This window comes from Triticum aestivum, chromosome 1B (assembly GCF_018294505.1).
Source record: "Triticum aestivum cultivar Chinese Spring chromosome 1B, IWGSC CS RefSeq v2.1, whole genome shotgun sequence".
Taxonomy (NCBI): Eukaryota; Viridiplantae; Streptophyta; class Magnoliopsida; order Poales; family Poaceae; genus Triticum; species Triticum aestivum.
The window spans coordinates 401,244,578-401,266,557 of record NC_057795.1 but is presented as its reverse complement, the minus strand read 5'-3'; the positions used below and the strand labels follow the sequence as shown (position 1 = coordinate 401,266,557).

Sequence of the window (21,980 nt, the reverse complement as noted above, 5' to 3'; positions counted from 1 at the left end):
CAATTTTCCACACAAAAAAAATTGTAATTGCAAAGTATTTGCTTCTTTCTGTTAAAAAAGTAGTGCCGCCAAAGCTGCTCGGTTGCACATTTTCAGAAGATGCTCGCACGCTATGTCCATATTTCGAATTTCTCAACAAAGTACCCTTTTTGGAAACACACATATCTTAACATAGATGAGAATCACAAGCTACATAGGCACACTAATACTATTATCATCCATGAAAATGGAGTAATTATTATCGTATATACACAATTTTGCAATATCCCCCAAGGACAATTGATCATTGGCCTCTATTCTCCAGAGCCATCCGAGGTTTCTTCATCCTCATCACTCTCATCAGACAAGTTATCTCTGTTTGTAGCTCGCAGTACAAGATTAAGCAATTCTGTGTTGTCTTCAAGATCCTCGGATGAATCTTCTCCAGCCGCTGGTTGCCTACGTCGTGATGCCAGCACGTGCCAGACCAATTCCTCCGGCAAGGCAAATTGCCAGAGCTTTGCTTTCCTCTTTCGGGGCTTCAACTGGAACATACATGTGATGGTAAGATAAAAGCAAAAGGTTCCAACTTAAAATCTACACCAACAAATTAAATTTCTTCCCAAGACGAATGAGAATGAAAAGGTAAATTATTGTCTAATGTCCAGTAATGGCATATTTCAAAGCCTGTGAACTTTGATGTAGTGGCATGCTTCAAAATCAAAGAATAGTAATGGCATATTTCAAAACTAGAAAGTTTGTGGTGGCATATATCAAATTTACCCTAGAATTTACATCTCAAAGGCTAAAGAAGGGTTCTGAATTTTCAAGAGGAAAGAATATATAGTCTTGTAAATTCTTTCTACAGATTAAACAATTTTTTTTCTTGGTACAGAACTAATTATCAGTCAGCTCTTGAATTTGTTTATTATAAATTATGAAGTTAATGTTACACGTAGGATAGAAAATAATAGGCCATTAGAAGTTGAGATGATAAGAGCCATATAAAATGCCGGGAGATTTACCTCCTCAACATTAACCACTTGTGCTCGTTCAACGGCAGAGGGAGTCCATAGCTTCACATCATTATCAATTCCACTGCTTGCAATTGTCATAGCATGAGGATGGGGCTCAATACAATTGACTATGCATTCATCACCCTCCATTGCCCGTAAAAATTTCCCATCTCTCTTCCTCCAAATAAATAACCGACCACAGTCTGACCCACTGGCAACATATTCATGATTTGGCCCAATAAAAGTCACACCCTTCACAGTCTCACAATTGCGATGCCCAACATATACCTGAGGCGCAGGTCGATCAACATCTTCACCGGATGCAAACACTATTGAGTTGGACCCTTCACCGCCTCCAATTTTGACGGATGATTTTGGGTCGGGTCCCAGCCCTCCATTTTTAGGGAAGAGGTAAATATTCTCATCATTGTAAGATACAAGCAACTCACTCTGGTGAGAGAATGCTAACCCTGTTATTCCAACATTCTTATTGCCAATAAGATGTGGTGGACAATAACAGTCAGATGGCTGAGCGAAATCAGATGATCCACCCGACTTGCATTTACGGGTGTCGTAGACACGAGCATAAGAATTGGAGGCGTGATTGAGTAGATCGCTTGGGATGAAATGACTGATTTGACAAGTGCCGTGCGGCCGATGGTAGTGATATTTTGGCCGTCCCAAGTGGCCAATTTACTCGCCGCCTTGTCCTCAAGGTATTGGAAATCCACCTTTCTGAGCCACCAAACAAAGAGAGGCAAGCCAAGATACTTCACCGGGAAAGTAGCACGAGTTGCAGGCAAGCTCTGAAGAGTGTGCCCAAGATTAAGATGACCACATCGAATTGGCACAACGGAGCTTTTCTGAAAGTTGGTGCATAGACCTGTCACTTCGCCAAAGCCTCTCAAGATGGAAGCCAGATTGTCAACATCCCTTTTGATAGGAGCCAGAAAAACAGCAGCATTATCCGCATATAGGGAGGTTCTCACCGTAGGCCCCCGCCCACGTATCTTGTGAAGAAGGCCTTTCCGGGTTGCCAAATCCAGAATCTTATGCAGCGGATCAATCGCGATGACGAAAAGCAGGGGGGAAATGGGGTCCCCCTGCCGGAACCCCTTCCCATGCTTAATGGGAGGGCCGGGGATGCCATTTAAGAGAATACGAGACGATGACGAGGATAGGAGTGCGGCAATCCAAGCCCGGAACCTATCCGGGAAACCCAAACGCTAAAGGAGATCTAACATGTAGCCCCACTTGACAGAGTCAAATGCCTTTCTTATATCCAGCTTGAAAAGAAGAGACGGGGTCTTGCACTTGTGTAAGCGCCTAGCAAAATTACGAACGCACATTAAGTTGTCATGTATGCTACGCCTCTTTATGAATGCACTTTGCGCGTTGGAGACAAGGCAGTCCATGTGTGGAGCCAGCCGGAGCGAAAGGATCTTGGCAATTATTCTTGCGATGGCGTGGATGAGACTGATAGGTCTGTAATCAGAGATGCCTTCCGCGCCCTCCTTTTTGGGCAATAGCACAACATTGGCAGAATTCAACCAATGCAGGTTGGAGGTGTGGAGAGAGTCAAAACACTGGATGACTCTCATGACCGTAAGCTTGATGATGCCCCAACACTTCTTGAAGAAGACCCCCGTGAAGCCATCCGGACCGGGCGCCTTATCACTAGGCATCTCCTTTATGGCCGCCCAAACCTCATCTTCCGTGATGGTGTTGCCTAGGTCGTGCAAGTCATGGGTCTCTATGCGAAGCTCCTCCCAGTTGAAGTCTTTGTTGCTACTGCATCCTGTACCCATGATCTCGGTGAAGTGGGAATGTATGATCTTCTCTTTTTCCTTGTGTTCGGTCACCCACCCATGCACATGTTTGATCCAGTGAATGTGGTTTTTCCTCCTTCTGGCATTGATGCATCGGTGGAAGAATTTTGTGTTTGCATCCCCATGCTTCAAATTTGCCAACCGAGCACATTGACTCTTCCTAGACCTCTCAAGAACCGCCAAGCTAATCACCCTCCGCTTGAGTCTTGTGCGCAAGTCTCGCTCCTCAGGAGAGAGAGCCCTTTCCTCTTGCGCGATGTCGAGGTGTAGAATCACAAGCAGGGCCGCATGGAGCTGAACCTTAGCCTTGAGAACAAGTTCTTGCTCCACTTAGATAGACGGATCGCAGTTTTTTTTAGCTTATGGTACAGAACTTGGTACGGCTCCGAGTGCCCGACGCGCTCGTCCCAGGCCTTTTGCACTACCTCGGAGAAGCCAGGCAAAGAAGCCCAGAAGGTTTCAAACTTGAAGGACCTAGGCCTTCTGGGCCCTTTATCATCAGCAAGCAGCAGGGGGCAATGGTCGGAAAGTGAAGATGACAGAGCATGTAGGACATGGGTGTTGAAGGTCGTATCCCACTCCGCATTGCAAAAGAAGGAGTCAAGCTTGCAGAGAGTTGGGTTGTTCCGCTCGTTGCTCCAGGTGAAGCGCCGATTCTGGAGGTGAATTTCCTTGAGCTCACAAGATTGTAACGCAGCCCGAAAGCGATTGATCCTACGCCGGTTGAAGATTCTCTTGTTTTTGTCGCGTGCACGGTAAATTTGGTTGAAATTCCCAAGGGCCAGCCATGCAGTCCCATTAGGAGGCTTGTGGGAGATAAGCTCGGCAAAAAACGCATCTTTGCAGGCGTGGTCAGTTGGCCCATAAACAGACGTGACCCTAAAACAGACGTCAGTCGCACGGGCACGAACCGTACCAGAGAGGCAATAGGTCGATGCAGTGATATCGAAGACGTCGAGGACCGTGTCATCCCAAAGTAGCAGAATCCCTCCCCTAGTCCCCAGAGCCGGGCGTTGCGCAAAGCCTTGAAGCCTGTTACCACCAAGGAAGGCAGCAACGAATTTATCAATGCAGCCAAGCTTAGTCTCTTGCAAACATACAAGCTGGCATGAGGAGGCTGCAATCGTCGCGCTCAAGAGTGCTTATAAGTTAGCTTCAGATGAATTATACAATGGGCATGTTTCTTCTTCAAGTTCTCGGCCTGATGGACGACGGCAGGGCTGGAAGGCCCTATTGTCATGTGCGTGTCCTCCAAAAGTTCTGAGCTTCACTTGGCGACTCGCTACAGACTCGTTGGCCACGTGGTGTAACAAGAGGAGAAGAAAACTTGAGCTTGATGCGACTTGCCCCATTTGCGGATCGGAGGAGGAGGAATCCTTTCACACTTTTTTACCTGTATCAATGCTAGAATGCTATGGAGGGATGTTTCTGAAGAATGGATGTTGCCGGATGTGACCTCTATCACAAGATCTGGTGAAGATTGCTTCATTCAGTTTTTATGCCTGTTGGATGAGCCTACTCGACTTCGAATATTCATGTTGTTTTGGCGTATCTGGTATGTGCGAAACGAATTGGTACATAACAAACCTGCACCTCCAACTGATGTTTCTGTCAGATTTCTCTCTAGCTATCTGGCTTCACTTCAATCTGTTATAGATCATCCTAATGCTGATCATATTAAAGGCAAAACCCCTGTCCAACTTTACCTCCCATGTACCTCACTCACATGCAATAAAAGTTCAGAAAATGGTACTTGTTGGAGGCCCTCAGCTATTGGGAGAGTCAAACTAAACACAGATGGTTTTGTTCAAGATGGAGTAGGTGGAACAGGCATGCTATTGCGGGATCATATGGGTGAAATTATCTTCAGCTCCTGTAGGCATTTATCCTCATGTGATGATGTGCTCGAGAGTGAAATCTTAGCTATCCGTGAGGGGATCATGCTAGCTCTACAATGGAGCAATCTTCCAATTGATATTGAATGTGATAACCTGACGGCTGTCAACATGTTGAAAGCAGAGACACAAACATATCAAAGTACGCGTTTCTCATTCAGGAGATTAAAGCTAGCATGTCGGAACATAGCTCTTGTATTACTCATATACGTCGAAATTGTAATTTTTCTAGTCATGCTTTGGCAAACTTTGGTAGGACTCAGGGTAGAACAATGGTGTGGCTAGGGTCTGGACCAAAGGATGTGTTGGATGCTGTCGAGCGTGATATAACCTTGATTGAGTAATACAATAATTATTTCGCAAAAAAAATGTCGACAAGTACTCCTTCGAAGAGTAGCATTCTACATGTATCTTTTTTTTACGCCGGTAACTGTCACACATGTGGCATGTAGTAACACCGTCCACATGTTTTTCGCACTAAATTTGCCATCCAAAAAAAACAAATCTCAGAAAAACTGAAATTTGCCATCCAAACAGAATTTTTTCATGCTTCACAACTAAAGTTGTCATCCTCTTGTAACTAAAGTTGCCATAAAAAAGTGTGGGCGGAATTGCTTCGTGGCACACATGTAGGCGTTATCATTTATTTTTTTAGACAAGCATTCTACATGTTTTTTTTTCGAGACAAGCACTTTTTTAGGATAGACAAGCAGTCTACTCCCTCCATTCCCAAACATAAGTCTTTTTAGAGATTTCAGCAAGTGAGTACGTACGAAGCAAAATGAGTGAATCTATACTCTAAAATATGTCTACATACATTTGTATATTATAATCCATCTCAAATATCTAAAAAGACTTATACTCCCTCCATTCCGATTTATTTGTCGTAGTTTTAATTTAAATTTGAACTAAAACCACGACGAGTAAATCGGAACGGAGGGAGTATTTAGGGAGGGAGGGAGTACTCGACTAGTCCAGTCCTTTGTAGCAACTGGGCCCGTGACCCGGTCACTCGCGTTTTGACGGGCTTTCCTTGGCCCGCGGCCCTCGCTCCCTAGCTTCTTGCTTGAAACGAGATCACAGCCCTCCTACGCTTTTGCTGGGTCGCGCCATGGCATGCGAGCCGCCGCCGCCGCCGCTGCCGAAGAAGCAGAAATCCCCAGCGGCCGCGCCGACCACCATATGCGCCCTCGGCGACGACCTGCTGCGGGAGATATTCCTCCGCCTGCCCTCCCTCCCCACCCTCGTCCGCGCCGCCCTCACCTGCCGCGCCTCTCTCCGCGCCGTCCGCTCATCCCCCGCCTTCCGCCGCCGCTTCCGCGAGCTCCACTCGGCCCCACTCCTCGGCGTATTCCTCGACGTCTTCGAGTCCGACACTCCCGCTTTCCGCCCGCTCCGCCTGCATTCTGACCCGGACCTTGCCGCGGCCGTCCGCGGCGGCGATTTCCACCTCACCCGACTCCCCGACGAGATCGAGGGCGTCGCCCCCGAGTGGTTAATCCAGGACTGCCACGACGGGCGCGTCGTCCTCGCCAGCTACAAAACCGGGCACATGGCCGTCTACGACCCCCTCACACGAGCCCTGGATCTCTTCCCCAGGCCGCCCGGCGAGATCTGCGAAGACATGTACGTCGAGTACCACGTCCTCCCCTCCGACGAAGAACGCGGCCCGTTCCGCGTCATCTGCGTCTGCCACGAAGCTTGCGGTGCGCAAGCCGCCGTCCTCTCATCAGAGACCGGGGAGTGGCAGGTCTTCCCGTTTGTGGAGGCCGCAGCCATGCAGCCTGGGGACGACAACGAGAAGTGTTCTGGCAACGGGACGCTGGTGAACGGGTCCATCTATTGGACAGACGGGAGCCGAGCCCTTGCGCGCGTGCTGAACACCTCGACATTGCACTTCTCTCGCATCGACCTGCCTCCGCACATCGAAGGGCAAGGAGCGCTCACGGCTGGTGAGACCAAGGATGGGAGGCTCTGCATCATCAGCACCGTCAAGCTCACACTTGTGGTTTGGTTCCAGAGAACCGATGATGATGGTGTCGAGAGATGGACGCAGCACAAGACATTTCCGTTAGAGCAGGACATTCATGCGCACGATCACTGCTTCGACCATGATCACATTGCGCTGAAGATTCTGGCGATTGTCAATGGCTTTGTGTACTTGTCTACTTACTGTGAGCCGGATCGCGATTTGCCTGGTTTGTTCCTGTCCTTCTGCCTAGAAACAGCAAAGCTGAATAAGCTCTGCACTATCCTTTACCCTAACAGTTTGTATCCCTACATCATGGCGTGGCCTCCTTCTTTGGTGCTCAACGAGGTGAGTCCTTGAATCAAGGTCCTTGACAGGCCGTCTTCTGCAGAAATACAAAATCTCCTACTTTTATTGCACCCTTATATCTCATGGAGATCTGACATGGTAGTATATTTATGAAAACTAGAAACAAATTTGAGCTTACTTCCGTGCATCGAGAAGTATTCGATAGGGATCAGCAACATTTATAAATTGTCAAGTGGGAAATGACTTGTTTTTCTAGTGTGCTTCGAACGACGGTCATTATTTACCTTTCTCTTATAATATGTATTAACGTATTAAATGGTTTATCGTATAAATGTTAAGTGACATGCTGACCCTGATTATATATCAAACGTAAAATTGGCATGGATGAAATTAATTAATTTGCTAGAGTTTGTGTTCCATTACTTTTAGAAGTACGTGTAGTTAGAAACTCATCCTCTCTACGATTGGCAGTTGAGATATTGGGACTGATAAGTACATTGTACATGCGGGCATAACAATCTCTAGAGGCGATTAAAAAAAAACTCTAGAGGCGATCCAGATTTTGACTTGTGATGATAAAGCAAAAAAGCATGCAGGATGGTAACTAATAACTAGTGCTGTCATTTGGATTGCCAGAAGAAAGTCAAATTCCATGTTAATCTTGTTTCTTGAATTCTGCAAAAACAGCTTATCCAGGGTAGCTGATTGCATGTTTTAAAAAAAAATGCAGCCCACCAGAAACTACTGAAGTGACATGTGCTCAGTGCGCTGCATCATTCATACGCACACAGAAAAAGGAACATCTGTACAAGTTCTTTGATGCTACAGAGCTTGATGAAACTACTGAAGCAACATGTACTCGTTGCTGCGCTGCACCATTCATATGCTCCCTGAGGCGTAGAAGGAGAAAGTCTGTTCCAAGTTCTTTCATGCATCATAGCTTGACTGGGCTAGAAGTGGAATTGCAAGTTATGGCTACAACATGCTAGACTTGGGCCAGAAGTGGAATTAATTATCTTCTCTTAGAACTATCAATATACTTTAAAAAAACTTCCAAAGATCTGAAATGAAGTTATGCCATGCTGTTGCTCAATTTTTCATTGTAGTGGTAGATATTGTTGCATTTCATAATAAGGATAATTAAGGATAATACTCCCTCCGTCCCAAAATAAGCGTCGTTCATTTGGTATAAAGTTGTACTAACTTTGTACTAGATCAGCTACACTTATTTTAAGACGGAGGGAGTATTAATTATCTCCTCTTAGAACTGTTTTATTTATACCCGCAAAGATCTGGGATGCACTAATGAACGATCGCGCGAGCACTGGAGTTGCATGAACTGGAATGACGCCGGTGCGCGCTCTTTCGCTCGAGGAATAGATATTTGTGGCGTTTTGGACTTCGGGGGTCATATGTAAAACGAAAAGAGTCAAGAGTTTTCTCTGTGTACCATTGAAGCGTATGAAAGCGAAAGCGGAGGCACCAGACACATTTCTTTCCTTCACAGCCAACCAAACCGCCTTTCATTTTGATACGTACTAGTACATGCTTTACTAGCTTCTCCACTTTGTCACTATATTTCTTTAGACTAAACTTGAAGGAAATCATATTCCAATATGCTCTATATGTCTGTGTTGATCGGAAATAAATATGCTCCGCCTTTATCTACTTTGCTTCTTTTCCTGCCTTGTCGGTTTAACCACGTCGATCTTTGTCAGGCCCGAGAAGTCACAGGTGCTTGATTACAGTTAATTATCCAGCAAGTTAACAGTACTTTGTGCATGTCCTGTCATGTAGCCAGGAGAAGCATATAAAGAGGGAGGAGTGTGAGTGGGGGGAAAGGCCCAAAGGCACGTCACGCAGCATAGACATAGGAGAGGAGAGAGAGAGAGAGAGGGGGGGGGGGGGGGGGGGGAAGGTTCATCCATTGGTAAAGCTGAAGATGAAGGAGGCCGCGGCGGAGCTGGGGCACCTGCTGGTGTTCGCCTTCCTCTTCTGCGTGGGCGCCTTCATGGTGGCGCCAGTGATCACCGACGTGACGATGGCGGCGCTCTGCCCCGGCCAAGACCAGTGCTCCCTCGCCATCTACCTCACCGGCCTGCAGCAAGCCGTACGTACTCGCATCCCATGCGTGCACCTCTCTGCATCCGTTTCTTGGTTCCTCGTATACGCATGCAGCTTTTTGAGCTAGGCTTCAGCCGAGTCCAGGTGATCCAGCTAGATTTTAGCTCCCGCGTGCTTGCCAGGCGCCGAGCCGCTGCTTGCCTGCTACCTCCCTTTTGCTAGGAAATATCGGATCAATGTGGTGTGGCCGTATCCTGTATGTTTGCTATATTCGTTGGCTTTTTCTTCCTGTGTTCTCGCACGTGAGGCTGGTGAGACTGTAGGAAGGAACACGGGGATGGCATGAAGGGACAGGGAGAGAGTGGAAGCACCACCACGCACGCTTCCTGCCTTTGCTTCTAGTTAGCCTCCACCATCAGATGAAGCTAACCTCCACCACAGTCCCATGTGTGTGGAATAGTTGCTTCTGGCCACCGTCTGGAACTTGGGAAACCTCCCCGATTCCTAGGAAAACCGGCCTAGAATTTCCGTGAGCCATTGAATGCAACAAGTTTGCTTTCGTCATATGCGGCACCGTCCGTCGCCCCGGTGAACGGTGACGGGTCTCTCGCCGTCGCGTCGGGCGGTCGCCCTGACTTTGAGCTAGCAGTCCACTGTCTCGTCTTGGGTGCGATCGGTGTGGCCGGTGCGTCACACGGCGATACGACGACGCACCCGCGAGATCTCGCTTTTGTCCGCGGCCAACCATCGTAAATGTCGCACCCCCGCACCGACCACGCTCTCCTTTTCTTGAGGTAACCCGACGATACACTTTTATGAGTAGATCTTGCAGCTCTCCCTGGCGTCAAAAGCTAGGAGCATTGCTTCCCAAGTAGTAGTAGTAGTAGTAGTATGGTTGAGAGTCGAGACACAAGAAAAGTCGTCGGAACTGTGACTACCACCGCTACGACTACTACTACCAGTGTCATCTCATAAACAGATAGACAGGGAAACTAACCCAAGCAGACCTCATTCTTTAGCCCTTTTTTTTCTCTTTTTTCTTCTTCGTGAAGGCTTTGCCCCAAAAGCGGAGGGAGAAAACGAGACACGGGGCTACACGTCGCACAACTTGCGAATGTGGTGCATGTGACGGCACTGAAAATGTGAGTGGCTACTGTGGCCCGCACTCCCGCAGTTACCAGCACCAGAAAACTTGCTAGACTGTGTCGTGCTATGTGGTAGTAGTAGTGTCCATCAGCGACGCGTGCCCCTGATCTTTATTTTTTGACGTTAACTTGCACCGATGACGGGTCGCTCTAGCAGTACAAGAATCAGCGAGTGGGCGCCACGGGACAAGCAGAAGCCGGCGTGCTAAAAGCAGCAGTACAAGCGACACTGTGGGTGCGGGCCGGTGGCAATTCATTCTCACCTGTATAAAAATTGCTGCAGATCACCGGGCTGGGTGCGCTCGTGGTCACGCCGGTCATCGGCAACCTGTCCGACAGGTACGGCCGCAAGGCGCTGCTCGCTCTCCCGGCGACCTTGTCCATCGTTCCACTGGGTAAACTCATGAATTAATCTTTCACGTCACCCACAGCCACAGGTTGCAAGTGGAAATAATACTGACCACCTTTTGGTTTCCTTTCGTGTCGGCTAGCCATCATGGCTTTTAACCAGACGAGGCCATACTTCTACGCATTCTACGTCGCCAAGACAACTGACGGCGATGGTCTCCGAGGGCGCCATGATGTGCCTCTCCCTCGCCTACGTGGTAACCAGCTCCATCGCCTCTCTCACCAACTTCAAGTTTTTCCAATATTTCCATAGATGACTGGAGCTCACCTTGATGCAATGCAATGCATGGATTGCTCTCTCTTACTCTGCGTGGCGTGCAGGCCGACAAGGTGCCCGAGGGGCGGCGAGCGGCGGCCTTCGGGGTGTTCTCCGGCGTCTGCACTGCCGGCTTCGTAGGCGGCACCATCGCGGCCCGCTTCCTCTCCGTGTCCTCTACGTTCCAGGTATGTTTTACGTGCGCCTCGTGCGTTTGCATCCGCCACATAGGTTGTTTCTTCATCTGTTTGTGCTCTGCAGGTGGCGACGTTGGCGTCCGTTGCTGCGGCGGTGTACCTGAGGGCCTTTGTCCAGGAGACGGACCGCGGAGCGTCGCTGCTGCGCGACGAGGAGGCCTCGCGCCTGCTCTTCCCTACCTCCTCTAGCCCCGAGGAGGCGTCGCCGAGGCTCCCGCATCTCCGGAAGGCGCCGTCGCTGTCGGAGATGGCCACCCTTCTTACCAGCAGGTGACATGCATGCCTTTCTCAGCTTAAAAGATTGCAAAATTAGCCTGCTCATTGGCTCAACGGAGAGTAGAAACTGTACTAACCTTTGACAGTTCAAGTAAGCGAACAGGGTTTCTCTTTCTGTTAAACAGGCTAAGACTCCCAGTTCATCAGTTCTGTCATCACCAACTCCTTCCGCTTGGTGTATAAGGATTAGCAATGAATTGAGTTTCTTTAGCTTTCATCCAACATGATGATGTGCATTATCTTGCCGTGGAAACCACAGACCTATCAATGAAAAATACACAGATATATACTCTTCTATGAAAAAGAAGGATAGCTTAGTTCCTCCTATCTACTCCCTCCGTTCGGAATTACTTGTCGCGAAAATGGATGTATCTAGATGTATTTTAGTTCTAGATACATCCATTTCCGAGACAAGTAATTCCGAACGGAGGGAGTATATTCTTAGAAAAGAAAATGCACTAAGACATTAACCTCGGATTACCAGCTGAATGCCTGCAAACCACTTGCAGCTCAACTTTCACAAGAGCAGCGGTCGTCACATTTTTCCACAGCCTTGGCGAAACAGGCCTGCAAACTGCATTACTGGTACTACATTTTATCCGCCAAAATACTTTTCAACATACATGTAAACTGCAATGCTGTAAATTCTACACGAAGGTTCCTCTTTGAAGAACTCGATAAGCTGGGATCATGGACAATCCATCTCTTGCATGTTTTTCAACTATACTTCATGGATATCTCAAAATGCTTCTAACTGTTGTGTCTTTTGTGATATAATCACAAATGCAGTATTTCCTGAAGGCCCAATTCCACTATACCAAGAACCAGTATGCTAATTTGTTGCTTATTATTGGCATTACAGGAAGTTTCTCACAGGTACGAGTTCATTTAGCAATGTTTACCTACAACGTCTTCAATTTATGATCGATTATGTGCTCGATTTCACTTGGTGCGGCAAAAGCAGTTTACGATTTATGATCTATGCAGCTGACCATGATGCCTTTCTTAGCGCCGAAGCTGGGTGAGCAGAAGCTACTTGTCGTGGCACTTACAGGGAGCTGCGTGCATGTAAGGGCATTGTTATGGCATAGTCCTGTTAGTTTTTCTTATATAATTCTCCTGCAAGAACAACTTGCCAATGTGATTTGATCTAGCATGTATCTTGCAGGGATTCCTATACAGCATTGCATGGTCATTCTGGGTATGCAACTGATCAAATGGTGGTCTTGTGAATGATGGCTATTTTTTGGTATTAGTCGTACTAAATTTTTATGTTTTGTTGAAGGTCCCTTATCTTGCTGCAAGCTGTGTGATTCTAAGCATTTTGGTCGGCCCTTGTGTGAGTAATATCTATCAGCGATTGCCTCTTTTGCTTTTATTTTCGGTTCGTGTAACCATGTCAATAGTTTGTTTTTATTGATTCTATTCTTTAACAGATAAGGAGCATTGTATCAAAAAAAGTAGGGCCTTCTGAGCAGGTACTAATCTAAATGTACATAATTTAATCCATGACTAAATGAAGCTGCTTATTTCCACCAAGATATTAGATACCCTTTGTGAATCAGTTTCTCTTTTCCAATGTTTATTTTAGGGAATGGTTCAAGGCTGTATTACAGGAATCAGCTCAACTGCAAGTGTCATATCTCCTCTAGTTTTTACTCCGCTCACAGGTAAGCATCTGTCATTATCTTTGCTTAGCACATCTAAACTCACAACAGATTATGTCTAGCATGTCCTTCTTACTTCTTTCATCCCTATGCCACTTCCCACAAGCTTAGCCAAAGATGTCATTAGCTATAACGTTTTTTTTTCCATTGGTTTGACAGCATGGTTCCTATCAGAGACCACACCTTTCAACTTCAAAGGTTTCAGCCTGGCTTGTGCTGGATTTGCTACGGTAGGCTCCCTAATTGAACATTGCTATGAATATGGTTAAAATATTGTGCTGTGGAATTTAAAACTTACTGCACACTTTTTGTTTAGTATATATTTCTTGATTTTTATATATGAACTTCTATTGTACATCCTTGCAGTTGGTGGCACTCATAATGAGCATTAATATGAGGCCAGCAGAGGTTCAGCCAGATACCAGATAGAAGAACTACTGAATACATGTCGATGTACATATGGTAGATGCCTATAATGCTAATACTCTTACTCAGTATCAATAGCCGTGGTCAATTAAGGTAGCTGTTCCATCCTCTGCAGTAGGGACAGCAAATAGCAGTGTAAAGTATCAAAAGTAGAAGCAGATCCACAGGCTTCAGTTTGTAAATTGTATTCGATAATTGACACTACAAGTACAAGGTCAATTAAAATTAGCTGTTCCATCCTGTGCAGTTGACAATAGGGCAGCAAATAGTGGTGTAAAGTATCGAAAGTAGAAGCAGATCCACAGGCTTCAGTTTGTAAATTGTACTCAATAACTGACACTACAGGTACAAGGTTGATTCGACATAGCTAATTAGTTGCGAGTGTAAGGCTGGAGTAAACCAAGTATGCATAGTTAGCACAATCGTTGTGCAAGAAACAGACCTTTTGCATGGGATGCACATTGATGGTACTAAATGTTTTACATTGATTTTTTCTGTCACACGTTATGTCCTAACAAACATAACATTCAAATTAGAGGAATAAAGTTATGTGGGTCACTGACCTGTTAGTGCAGGATTTTTTGTCTTTTTTCTTCTCCACAACTGCATTAACATCCAATTCTGTAAACCCAAGTTGATCTGCTGCACAGTGAAATATTAAGTAAGTTCGAAAGAAACAAACAACTTCAAACTATACATCTAGCAATTATTCCAAATTGGACCAAATAACACAGATGAACTTATATCAATATCAATTTTCAACATCCTCTTCATCAGACCATTATAGCTTAACAAGCAACGGATATGAATCAAACAAAATGCTTAGCAAGCAAAGTGGAAACAAACCAAACAAGGTTACTCATGCAAGCGCGGGACATTGAAGAACACAGGTGCAATTTTCCACACAAAAAAAATTGTAATTGCAAAGTATTTGCTTCTTTCTGTTAAAAAAGTAGTGCCGCCAAAGCTGCTCGGTTGCACATTTTCAGAAGATGCTCGCACGCTATGTCCATATTTCGAATTTCTCAACAAAGTACCCTTTTTGGAAACACACATATCTTAACATAGATGAGAATCACAAGCTACATAGGCACACTAATACTATTATCATCCATGAAAATGGAGTAATTATTATCGTATATACACAATTTTGCAATATCCCCCAAGGACAATTGATCATTGGCCTCTATTCTCCAGAGCCATCCGAGGTTTCTTCATCCTCATCACTCTCATCAGACAAGTTATCTCTGTTTGTAGCTCGCAGTACAAGATTAAGCAATTCTGTGTTGTCTTCAAGATCCTCGGATGAATCTTCTCCAGCCGCTGGTTGCCTACGTCGTGATGCCAGCACGTGCCAGACCAATTCCTCCGGCAAGGCAAATTGCCAGAGCTTTGCTTTCCTCTTTCGGGGCTTCAACTGGAACATACATGTGATGGTAAGATAAAAGCAAAAGGTTCCAACTTAAAATCTACACCAACAAATTAAATTTCTTCCCAAGACGAATGAGAATGAAAAGGTAAATTATTGTCTAATGTCCAGTAATGGCATATTTCAAAGCCTGTGAACTTTGATGTAGTGGCATGCTTCAAAATCAAAGAATAGTAATGGCATATTTCAAAACTAGAAAGTTTGTGGTGGCATATATCAAATTTACCCTAGAATTTACATCTCAAAGGCTAAAGAAGGGTTCTGAATTTTCAAGAGGAAAGAATATATAGTCTTGTAAATTCTTTCTACAGATTAAACAATTTTTTTTCTTGGTAAAGAACTAATTATCAGTCAGCTCTTGAATTTGTTTATTATAAATTATGAAGTTAATGTTACACGTAGGATAGAAAATAATAGGCCATTAGAAGTTGAGATGATAAGAGCCATATAAAATGCCGGGAGATTTACCTCCTCAACATTAACCACTTGTGCTCGTTCAACGGCAGAGGGAGTCCATAGCTTCACATCATTATCAATTCCACTGCTTGCAATTGTCATAGCATGAGGATGGGGCTCAATACAATTGACTATGCATTCATCACCCTCCATTGCCCGTAAAAATTTCCCATCTCTCTTCCTCCAAATAAATAACCGACCACAGTCTGACCCACTGGCAACATATTCATGATTTGGCCCAATGAAAGTCACACCCTTCACAGTCTCACAATTGCGATGCCCAACATATACCTGAGGCGCAGGTCGATCAACATCTTCACCGGATGCAAACACTATTGAGTTGGACCCTTCACCGCCTCCAATTTTGACGGATGATTTTGGGTCGGGTCCCAGCCCTCCATTTTTAGGGAAGAGGTAAATATTCTCATCATTGTAAGATACAAGCAACTCACTCTGGTGAGAGAATGCTAACCCTGTTATTCCAACATTCTTATTGCCAATAAGATGTGGTGGACAATAACAGTCAGATGGCTGAGCGAAATCAGATGATCCACCCGACTTGCATTTACGGGTGTCGTAGACACGAGCATAAGAATTGCTTCCCGCAACTGCAAGAAGATTTGGATTCCGTGGATCAATTGTGATTGCATTAAGACGGACATGAGAGGAGTATCCTGATTTAGCCACAGATTTTCTGCAAATGAATAATTCTGTGGCTGTATCTGTCCTCAAATCAAACTGCACAGAAGTGAAAATGGTTAACTACAAGCTGTCAGATACAAAGATAAAATGTTGCATGTGCACACATGAGAGTGAGAAAGGGCATGTTTTGGGGATTGGGACCTTACATGTTGGACATGGCCATCTTCGCCACAACTATAGAAAATATAAGGGCTTCCAGGCTCTATAGCCAACTTGTGAGCCCTTCCATCATGTTCACCAAGCAATGAAGTAAGCACATCCCGGCCATCCTGGATCTTGGCAACTCTCACCTGATTGAATTAACAGATTGTAACCTCTGAACTTACTATCACCATCTGAGACATCATGTGAAGTATATGAAAGAGAAATTAACACATCTACCTCGCCATCAGCACCGCAGGTGACGATGGTGCGATCATTCGTGTAAGGCATGAACCGTGCTTGGAATACATTATCGCCATGGCCCGAATGGAACTGCATTTTAACTGCACCAGTGTCCCAATCCCACAGCATTACCCTCTGATCATCTGACCCAGATATGAGGGTGTCACCAGCGGCATTGAAGCCCACCGTGTTCACGCATCCTGTGTGCTTGTTGAGCTTCCTATGAATCTGGAGGCGCATTACGAGCTCCTGTATGACAGCACTTACATTAGCAAGTAACAGCATAAAATAAATCCATACATTACACATTCAGTCTATTTGCTAGTACTTGATAAGGAAGAAGCTAATGAGCAGTTCAGGATTCAGGTCAAGCTATTCAATCAGATCCTTTTGATTGCCAAATCACGAGGTCAAGATACCGCCCTGCATTTCAAAGATTCTGTCACATAGTATTAAAATACCATTATTACCTCATTCCCCGATCATCACAACCCATGTCATATAGTCCAATGTAAGGAGCAATCAATGACCAAAATAATACTCCTACATGACTGTGATCCCGAAGCACTAATTCGAGAAGCCAATTTGCGTGGGCTAACATCAGCAGTGGTCCAATCTCACCCAACACTAAATCTCAGTTAAAACGGCAAGAAGACCACGACCCGAACACTCCGCAGCACGACCCACAGCTGGCCGATGGCACATGGCTGGCTAGTACCTATGCTGACCCGCACCCCTGATGGATCGATCGAAGCACGATTGGGGGGAGGGAAGCGGAGTGGATGAGGGAGGGAGGGGGACCTCGGATGCGGCGGCGCGGCGAGCGAAGCGGCGGGGGAGGAGGTCGCCGACCTCGCGGAAGCAGAGCTCGGCGGCGCCGTGGCGCGCGGTGGGGTGCTTCCATGGGCGGCGCATGGCGCGGTGCTCCGAGCGACGAGGCGAAGTGCTGCGATTGCGCTTCGTGGTGAACGCGAGCGGGCGAGCAAGAGAGGGAGGAGACACACAGCGAACAGCAGATTGTGGATGCTACCAGAGGTTAACCGCTGTACACAGGCACACGTGTCGCGGAGACCGGATCGTTTACACCCTCCGCACCGGTGCATTAGTTATTTTAGGTTGTGCACTGCGATCGGGAAAAATTGAAAGAACTTGATGTTTATTTCTAGTTATATCATTGCATGGAAAGAATTGACCACTTTATGTTGTGCTAAGTAGTCTCAAGTCACTAGATACATACACGTCCCACGTCTTTTATTGATTGATTTCTTTGTTCGTGACAGAAAACAGGGAAGGTGGGGTAGTTAATGCATCACACCTAAGATGGATAGTTAATGGAGATAAGTGCAGTGGTGGTGCATAAAGTTGTTTAGCATGTGGTGCTTGATGTTGCAAAATACGAAAAAATGGTGCCAAAACTTGTTTATGCGAGCACGTACGGTTCAAAACACAGGTGCTGCCGTATCCTGACTCGCGGGGCCCAGTGGCAGCGGCCGGAAGCGGTACGAAGCGGCTGGCGCGTGGCGAGTTTGCAGAAACACCCTCAACCTCATAGCGAATCTCGGAAAAAAAACGCCTAAACCAGCGGGAGAAGGCAGTTGTTTCTGGGATCTCCTGTTCGTATGCCTTCTTTCTTTCCTTCTTTTCCCAATCAACTCGAGGCGGCGACGGACGTGGCGGCAATCGACCACGGACTACACGGTGGGTGGCGGCGATGACGGGCGAGCCTCGGCGTCAGCTGCCCGGCGAGGACGCGCCACACTATGGTGAGTTTCTTTCTCCTATGTTTCTCTCGTATGTGCTGTCTCTCACACCTCTCTGACCCTGTTTAGGTTAGGGCTAAAATGGTAACGATCATGACATGGTAATCTGATTTTACATGTACGTTTAATGTGTGTTGTGATTTGAGTATCCGTTCATCCATGAAGGATTAGATGGGCAAAAGAGCAGATTCATTATAGGGTTTAACAGGGGGTTGGGAGGTGGTTCCTTTTCCATCTGATTTTATTAAAGACCGACAGGAGGAACATATGTACAACAATGTGTTAACTCAAATAGGGCGTGGAGATGTAAATTTAGTTGGAATGGGCAACAATGTGTTAACTCATACATCAATTTATTGTTGATTTACCTCTGCACATAACTGAATGTATGGCTTGCATGAGTTAACTGTATTTTTAACAGTTCAGACTTATATGAATTTGTGGACAGATTCGGTTCTCTGAATTTACGGACAGACTCATTTATCTGAATATGTGGACAGATTTAGTACATAGTTATTTATGGGCCAACAATGTGTTAACTCAGCCAATATAACTCCCTGCTGCTGACAACCCATGAGAAGTTTTAACCTGTAAGTGTAAGCCAGTCAGTCTACACACTAGATGCAATGACCAGCCGCAAGACTGATGATAACAACACAGGAGCAGCTACATGTTTATTACGAACCTGAGAGTACAGTGAGACATGCAAGACTGATGGCACTATTGTCTATCCACCTCTGTACACTAAAGTTATGGGGAGACCCAAGAAAAATAGGAAGAAAGATCCAGAAGAGAAAAATGACAAGCATGGAGGGCTGAAGCTTACAAAGCATGGATCTACAATGCACTGTTCCATATGTGGAGCACCTGATCATAACAAAAAAGGGCATTACAAGCATGAGAATGACATTCCAAATGAAGAAGTTGCTCAAGTAGCAGAAGAAGATTATGACGATCCATCAATCCTTGCTGTAATATTCTAAGCTATTAGCACTATGATTTTTTTCCTAAAAAGTGCACTGCATAACATGTTCTTTACCATATGTAGGACATAATGCCACACACAGTGCATGCTAATTTGGATCCAACTCAAACTCCTGGGTCAATGATTTTCATGATGCAAGAGCAGGTATTATGTCAACTGAAACTACAACTCAAATTCTTCTACTGTTTAGTTTTTTACTTACAATCATGTCATTTGATTTATTAGGAGAGGTTCACATATCCACCTGCCAGGGACTTTGGTCCACTACCTGAGTCCACTTTCATTGCAAATGCAAGAGCTGAGATTCCACCTGCCAGAGTGACTACAACTATGTCCAGGGGCAGGCAGCAATCAACAAGAAGAGGAACGGGAGGAGGTGTTGGGAGAGGATCAAGAGTAGGGGCTGGGAGGGGAGCAAGAGGAGGTGCTACAAGAGGAGGTGCTGCGGGAGGACGTGCTACAAGAGGAGCAAAAGCAGCTGCTACAAGAGGAGGTGTCACAAGGGGAGGTGCTACAAGAGGAGGAGCAAATGCAACAACTTCAAGAGGAGCAGATACAACTACTGCTAGAGGAGCAAGAGCAGCAGCTCCTGGCTTCTACAACCCCCTTTTTGGAGATGACAGGGATAATGTTGTAGGAACAGAAACTTCACGAGCACAAAATTATGTCCAAGCAGAGGAAGAGGTTGTGTTCACACAGAATGCACCTCAAGATGATGATTGGCATGATTCCCTCTCATTGTAGTTCAGGTAGATGACCAACACCTGAAGCATTTTAAGTGATGCACTAAGTTCATGAATGAACTACCTATGTACTGAATACTGTCTACTGAATCTTCTATTTTGTGTTGTTGAACCTTTTCATTTTGTTAATGCACTATTGTTGTCATGTATGACGCACTAAATTCATCTCCGATGCTATTCCTTTGCAAAATGGATATAACCTGCTTGTACATGTTATTTACTTCTGTATGTGCTTCTCGCAATAAGCATAGTGCACTGTATGTTGTTCTAGCAACATAAAAAATTGTACTATTCTGTACATGTTTAATTTCTCCCAAAAAACATTGTTCTTTCTACCTGCTTAATTTCTCCCAAAATAATTATGTTATATGTACCTGTTTAATTTCTCCCAAAAAAATAAGGTTCTTTGTACTGATCTTGTTTAATTTCTCCCAAGGAAGTGCTTATATATGCTTTTTACTCTGTAATATGAGAGAAATGGCCAACAACAAATTATTCAAGCTTCATTCTCATTAAAGAAAAAGACCACACACTTAATATTCTCTGAAAGATCTCACAACAGACAATAACATCATATCTCTATAGTTCAGCCTCTCTTTGTACATCCTACTTATTAGCTTCTTCTCCGGTCCGTGCCTCTCCTTCTCATCAACCTTCTTGGACTCCTCCTTGATTAAATTCTCCAGGATCAAATTCTTGCTAGCTGGCTCACCAATAGCTGTTCTTGCCCTCTCCTCCCATGGTTTGTCCACCCACTCAACAAACTGACAAGCCCTGAAATCCTATGCAAATAATCTCGTGAGCAAAAACATTTCACTATGAAGTAGTTAAGCAACAAAAAAATGATCAGTGAGCAGCAACAGACCTCATATTGACACCCCCAAAATCTTCAACTACTGTCAAACCCCTCACTGCACACACGGCGAGCTGGTTCTAGCAGGCAGATGCACTTATCCACCAATTGCTCCACTCCATTGAAATTCTGATCAAATTGGCACTGACGCAGCCCAAAATCAAAATCCTGGAGCTCTTCATCCTAAAAAAGGAATATTTCCCCATTCATCTACAGGCACCACCGAGAGTGAGAGAAATAGAGGAGGGATTGAGCACCAACGGGGATTTTTTGGGGTTGTACTACACATCCGACGAAATTTTGTACGATGGCTCGCCGGTGCCGGCCATCTCTGCCTGGGAGGCCCGACTGCAGCGGTCCCGCACCTCCTATACATTGCGCTCACCGACGCCGCCCACCTCCTCCATCCTCTTCGCTCAAGGGGTTCACGACCCTGCCATAGTCGCCGCAAAGCCGCCGCCGGCAGAAGTGTGAGATTGGGGATTTTCCAAGGGTTAGGGATGCGGGTGTGCATGATTCGTGTTTCAGGTAACAAGTGGCTAAATGCCGGTTCAGGCGTTTTTTTCTGAGATTCGCTATGAGGTCGGGGGTGTTTCTGCAAACTCGCCACGCGCCAGCCGCTTCGTACCGCTTCCAGCCGCTGCCACTGGGCCCCACGAGTCAGGATACGACAGCACCTGTGTTTTGAACCGTACGTGCTCGCACAAACAAGTTTTGGCACCACTTTTTCGTATTTTGCAACATCAAGCACCAAACTGCACATGCTAAACAACTTCATGTACCACCACTGCATTTACCTCTAGTTAATGCATCACGCGCCACCTAAAAGTTTTGAGATTATCTGATTTTTACATTGTGACTAATACATCGACATGGAGGGAGTATATGTGTTGCTTCCAATGTCTAATTATCCATATGTATTTTTAAAAATTTAATAGAGTGCTTACTATAAATATACTTATATGTTATTACCCATTATGTTTTTGCAACCGCAACTCTCAGGACATGTGGTGACCAAATGCAGGCTCAACGTAGTGGTGACATGAGAGCATTGTATACGATGAGACGGACATATCATCCACCTACTCGACGTCGCTAGAAGATGGACACCTCGTTGTCAGTGGGTGGAAAGGTCTCTTTGACATATACAATGTAGAGACAAGATCATCGTCGGGCTCCATCATGGACATGCAAGCTTGGTCCTCTTTCTACACGCCATCATCTTTTTTTTT

The 21,980-nt window shown here is 45.6% G+C and overlaps 2 protein-coding genes and 1 pseudogene across 4 annotated transcripts; 2 read left to right on the top strand and 1 right to left on the bottom strand.

The window, feature by feature from the left end:
- Positions 1 to 95: 95 nt before the first annotated feature.
- On the bottom strand, positions 96 to 17,467 carry LOC123127326 (DDB1- and CUL4-associated factor 8). Of its 2 annotated transcripts, XM_044546980.1 has the most exons (6): positions 17,209 to 17,467; positions 16,405 to 16,656; positions 16,170 to 16,313; positions 15,876 to 16,059; positions 1,005 to 1,546; positions 96 to 524 (listed from the first exon to the last, which is right to left on the bottom strand). In XM_044546980.1, the coding sequence occupies exons 1-6, from the start codon at positions 17,320 to 17,322 to the stop codon at positions 294 to 296; spliced, it is 1,467 nt and encodes a 488-aa protein (XP_044402915.1). In that variant the 5' UTR covers positions 17,323 to 17,467; the 3' UTR covers positions 96 to 293. The 2 variants fall into 2 exon arrangements, with proteins under 2 accessions (XP_044402915.1, XP_044402913.1); XM_044546978.1 differs by lacking the exons at positions 96 to 524; positions 1,005 to 1,546 and adding an exon at positions 14,425 to 14,853 and having other exon boundaries at positions 15,334 to 16,059.
- On the top strand, positions 5,796 to 8,147 carry LOC123127336 (uncharacterized). Of its 2 annotated transcripts, none has more exons than XM_044546990.1 (2): positions 5,796 to 7,036; positions 7,728 to 8,147. In XM_044546990.1, the coding sequence occupies exons 1-2, from the start codon at positions 5,831 to 5,833 to the stop codon at positions 7,743 to 7,745; spliced, it is 1,224 nt and encodes a 407-aa protein (XP_044402925.1). In that variant the 5' UTR covers positions 5,796 to 5,830; the 3' UTR covers positions 7,746 to 8,147. The 2 variants fall into 2 exon arrangements, with proteins under 2 accessions (XP_044402925.1, XP_044402930.1); XM_044546995.1 differs by lacking the exon at positions 7,728 to 8,147 and having other exon boundaries at positions 5,796 to 6,671; positions 6,740 to 6,980.
- Positions 8,893 to 13,807, top strand: LOC123127330 (tetracycline resistance protein, class A-like; annotated as a pseudogene).
- Positions 17,468 to 21,980: the final 4,513 nt, after the last annotated feature.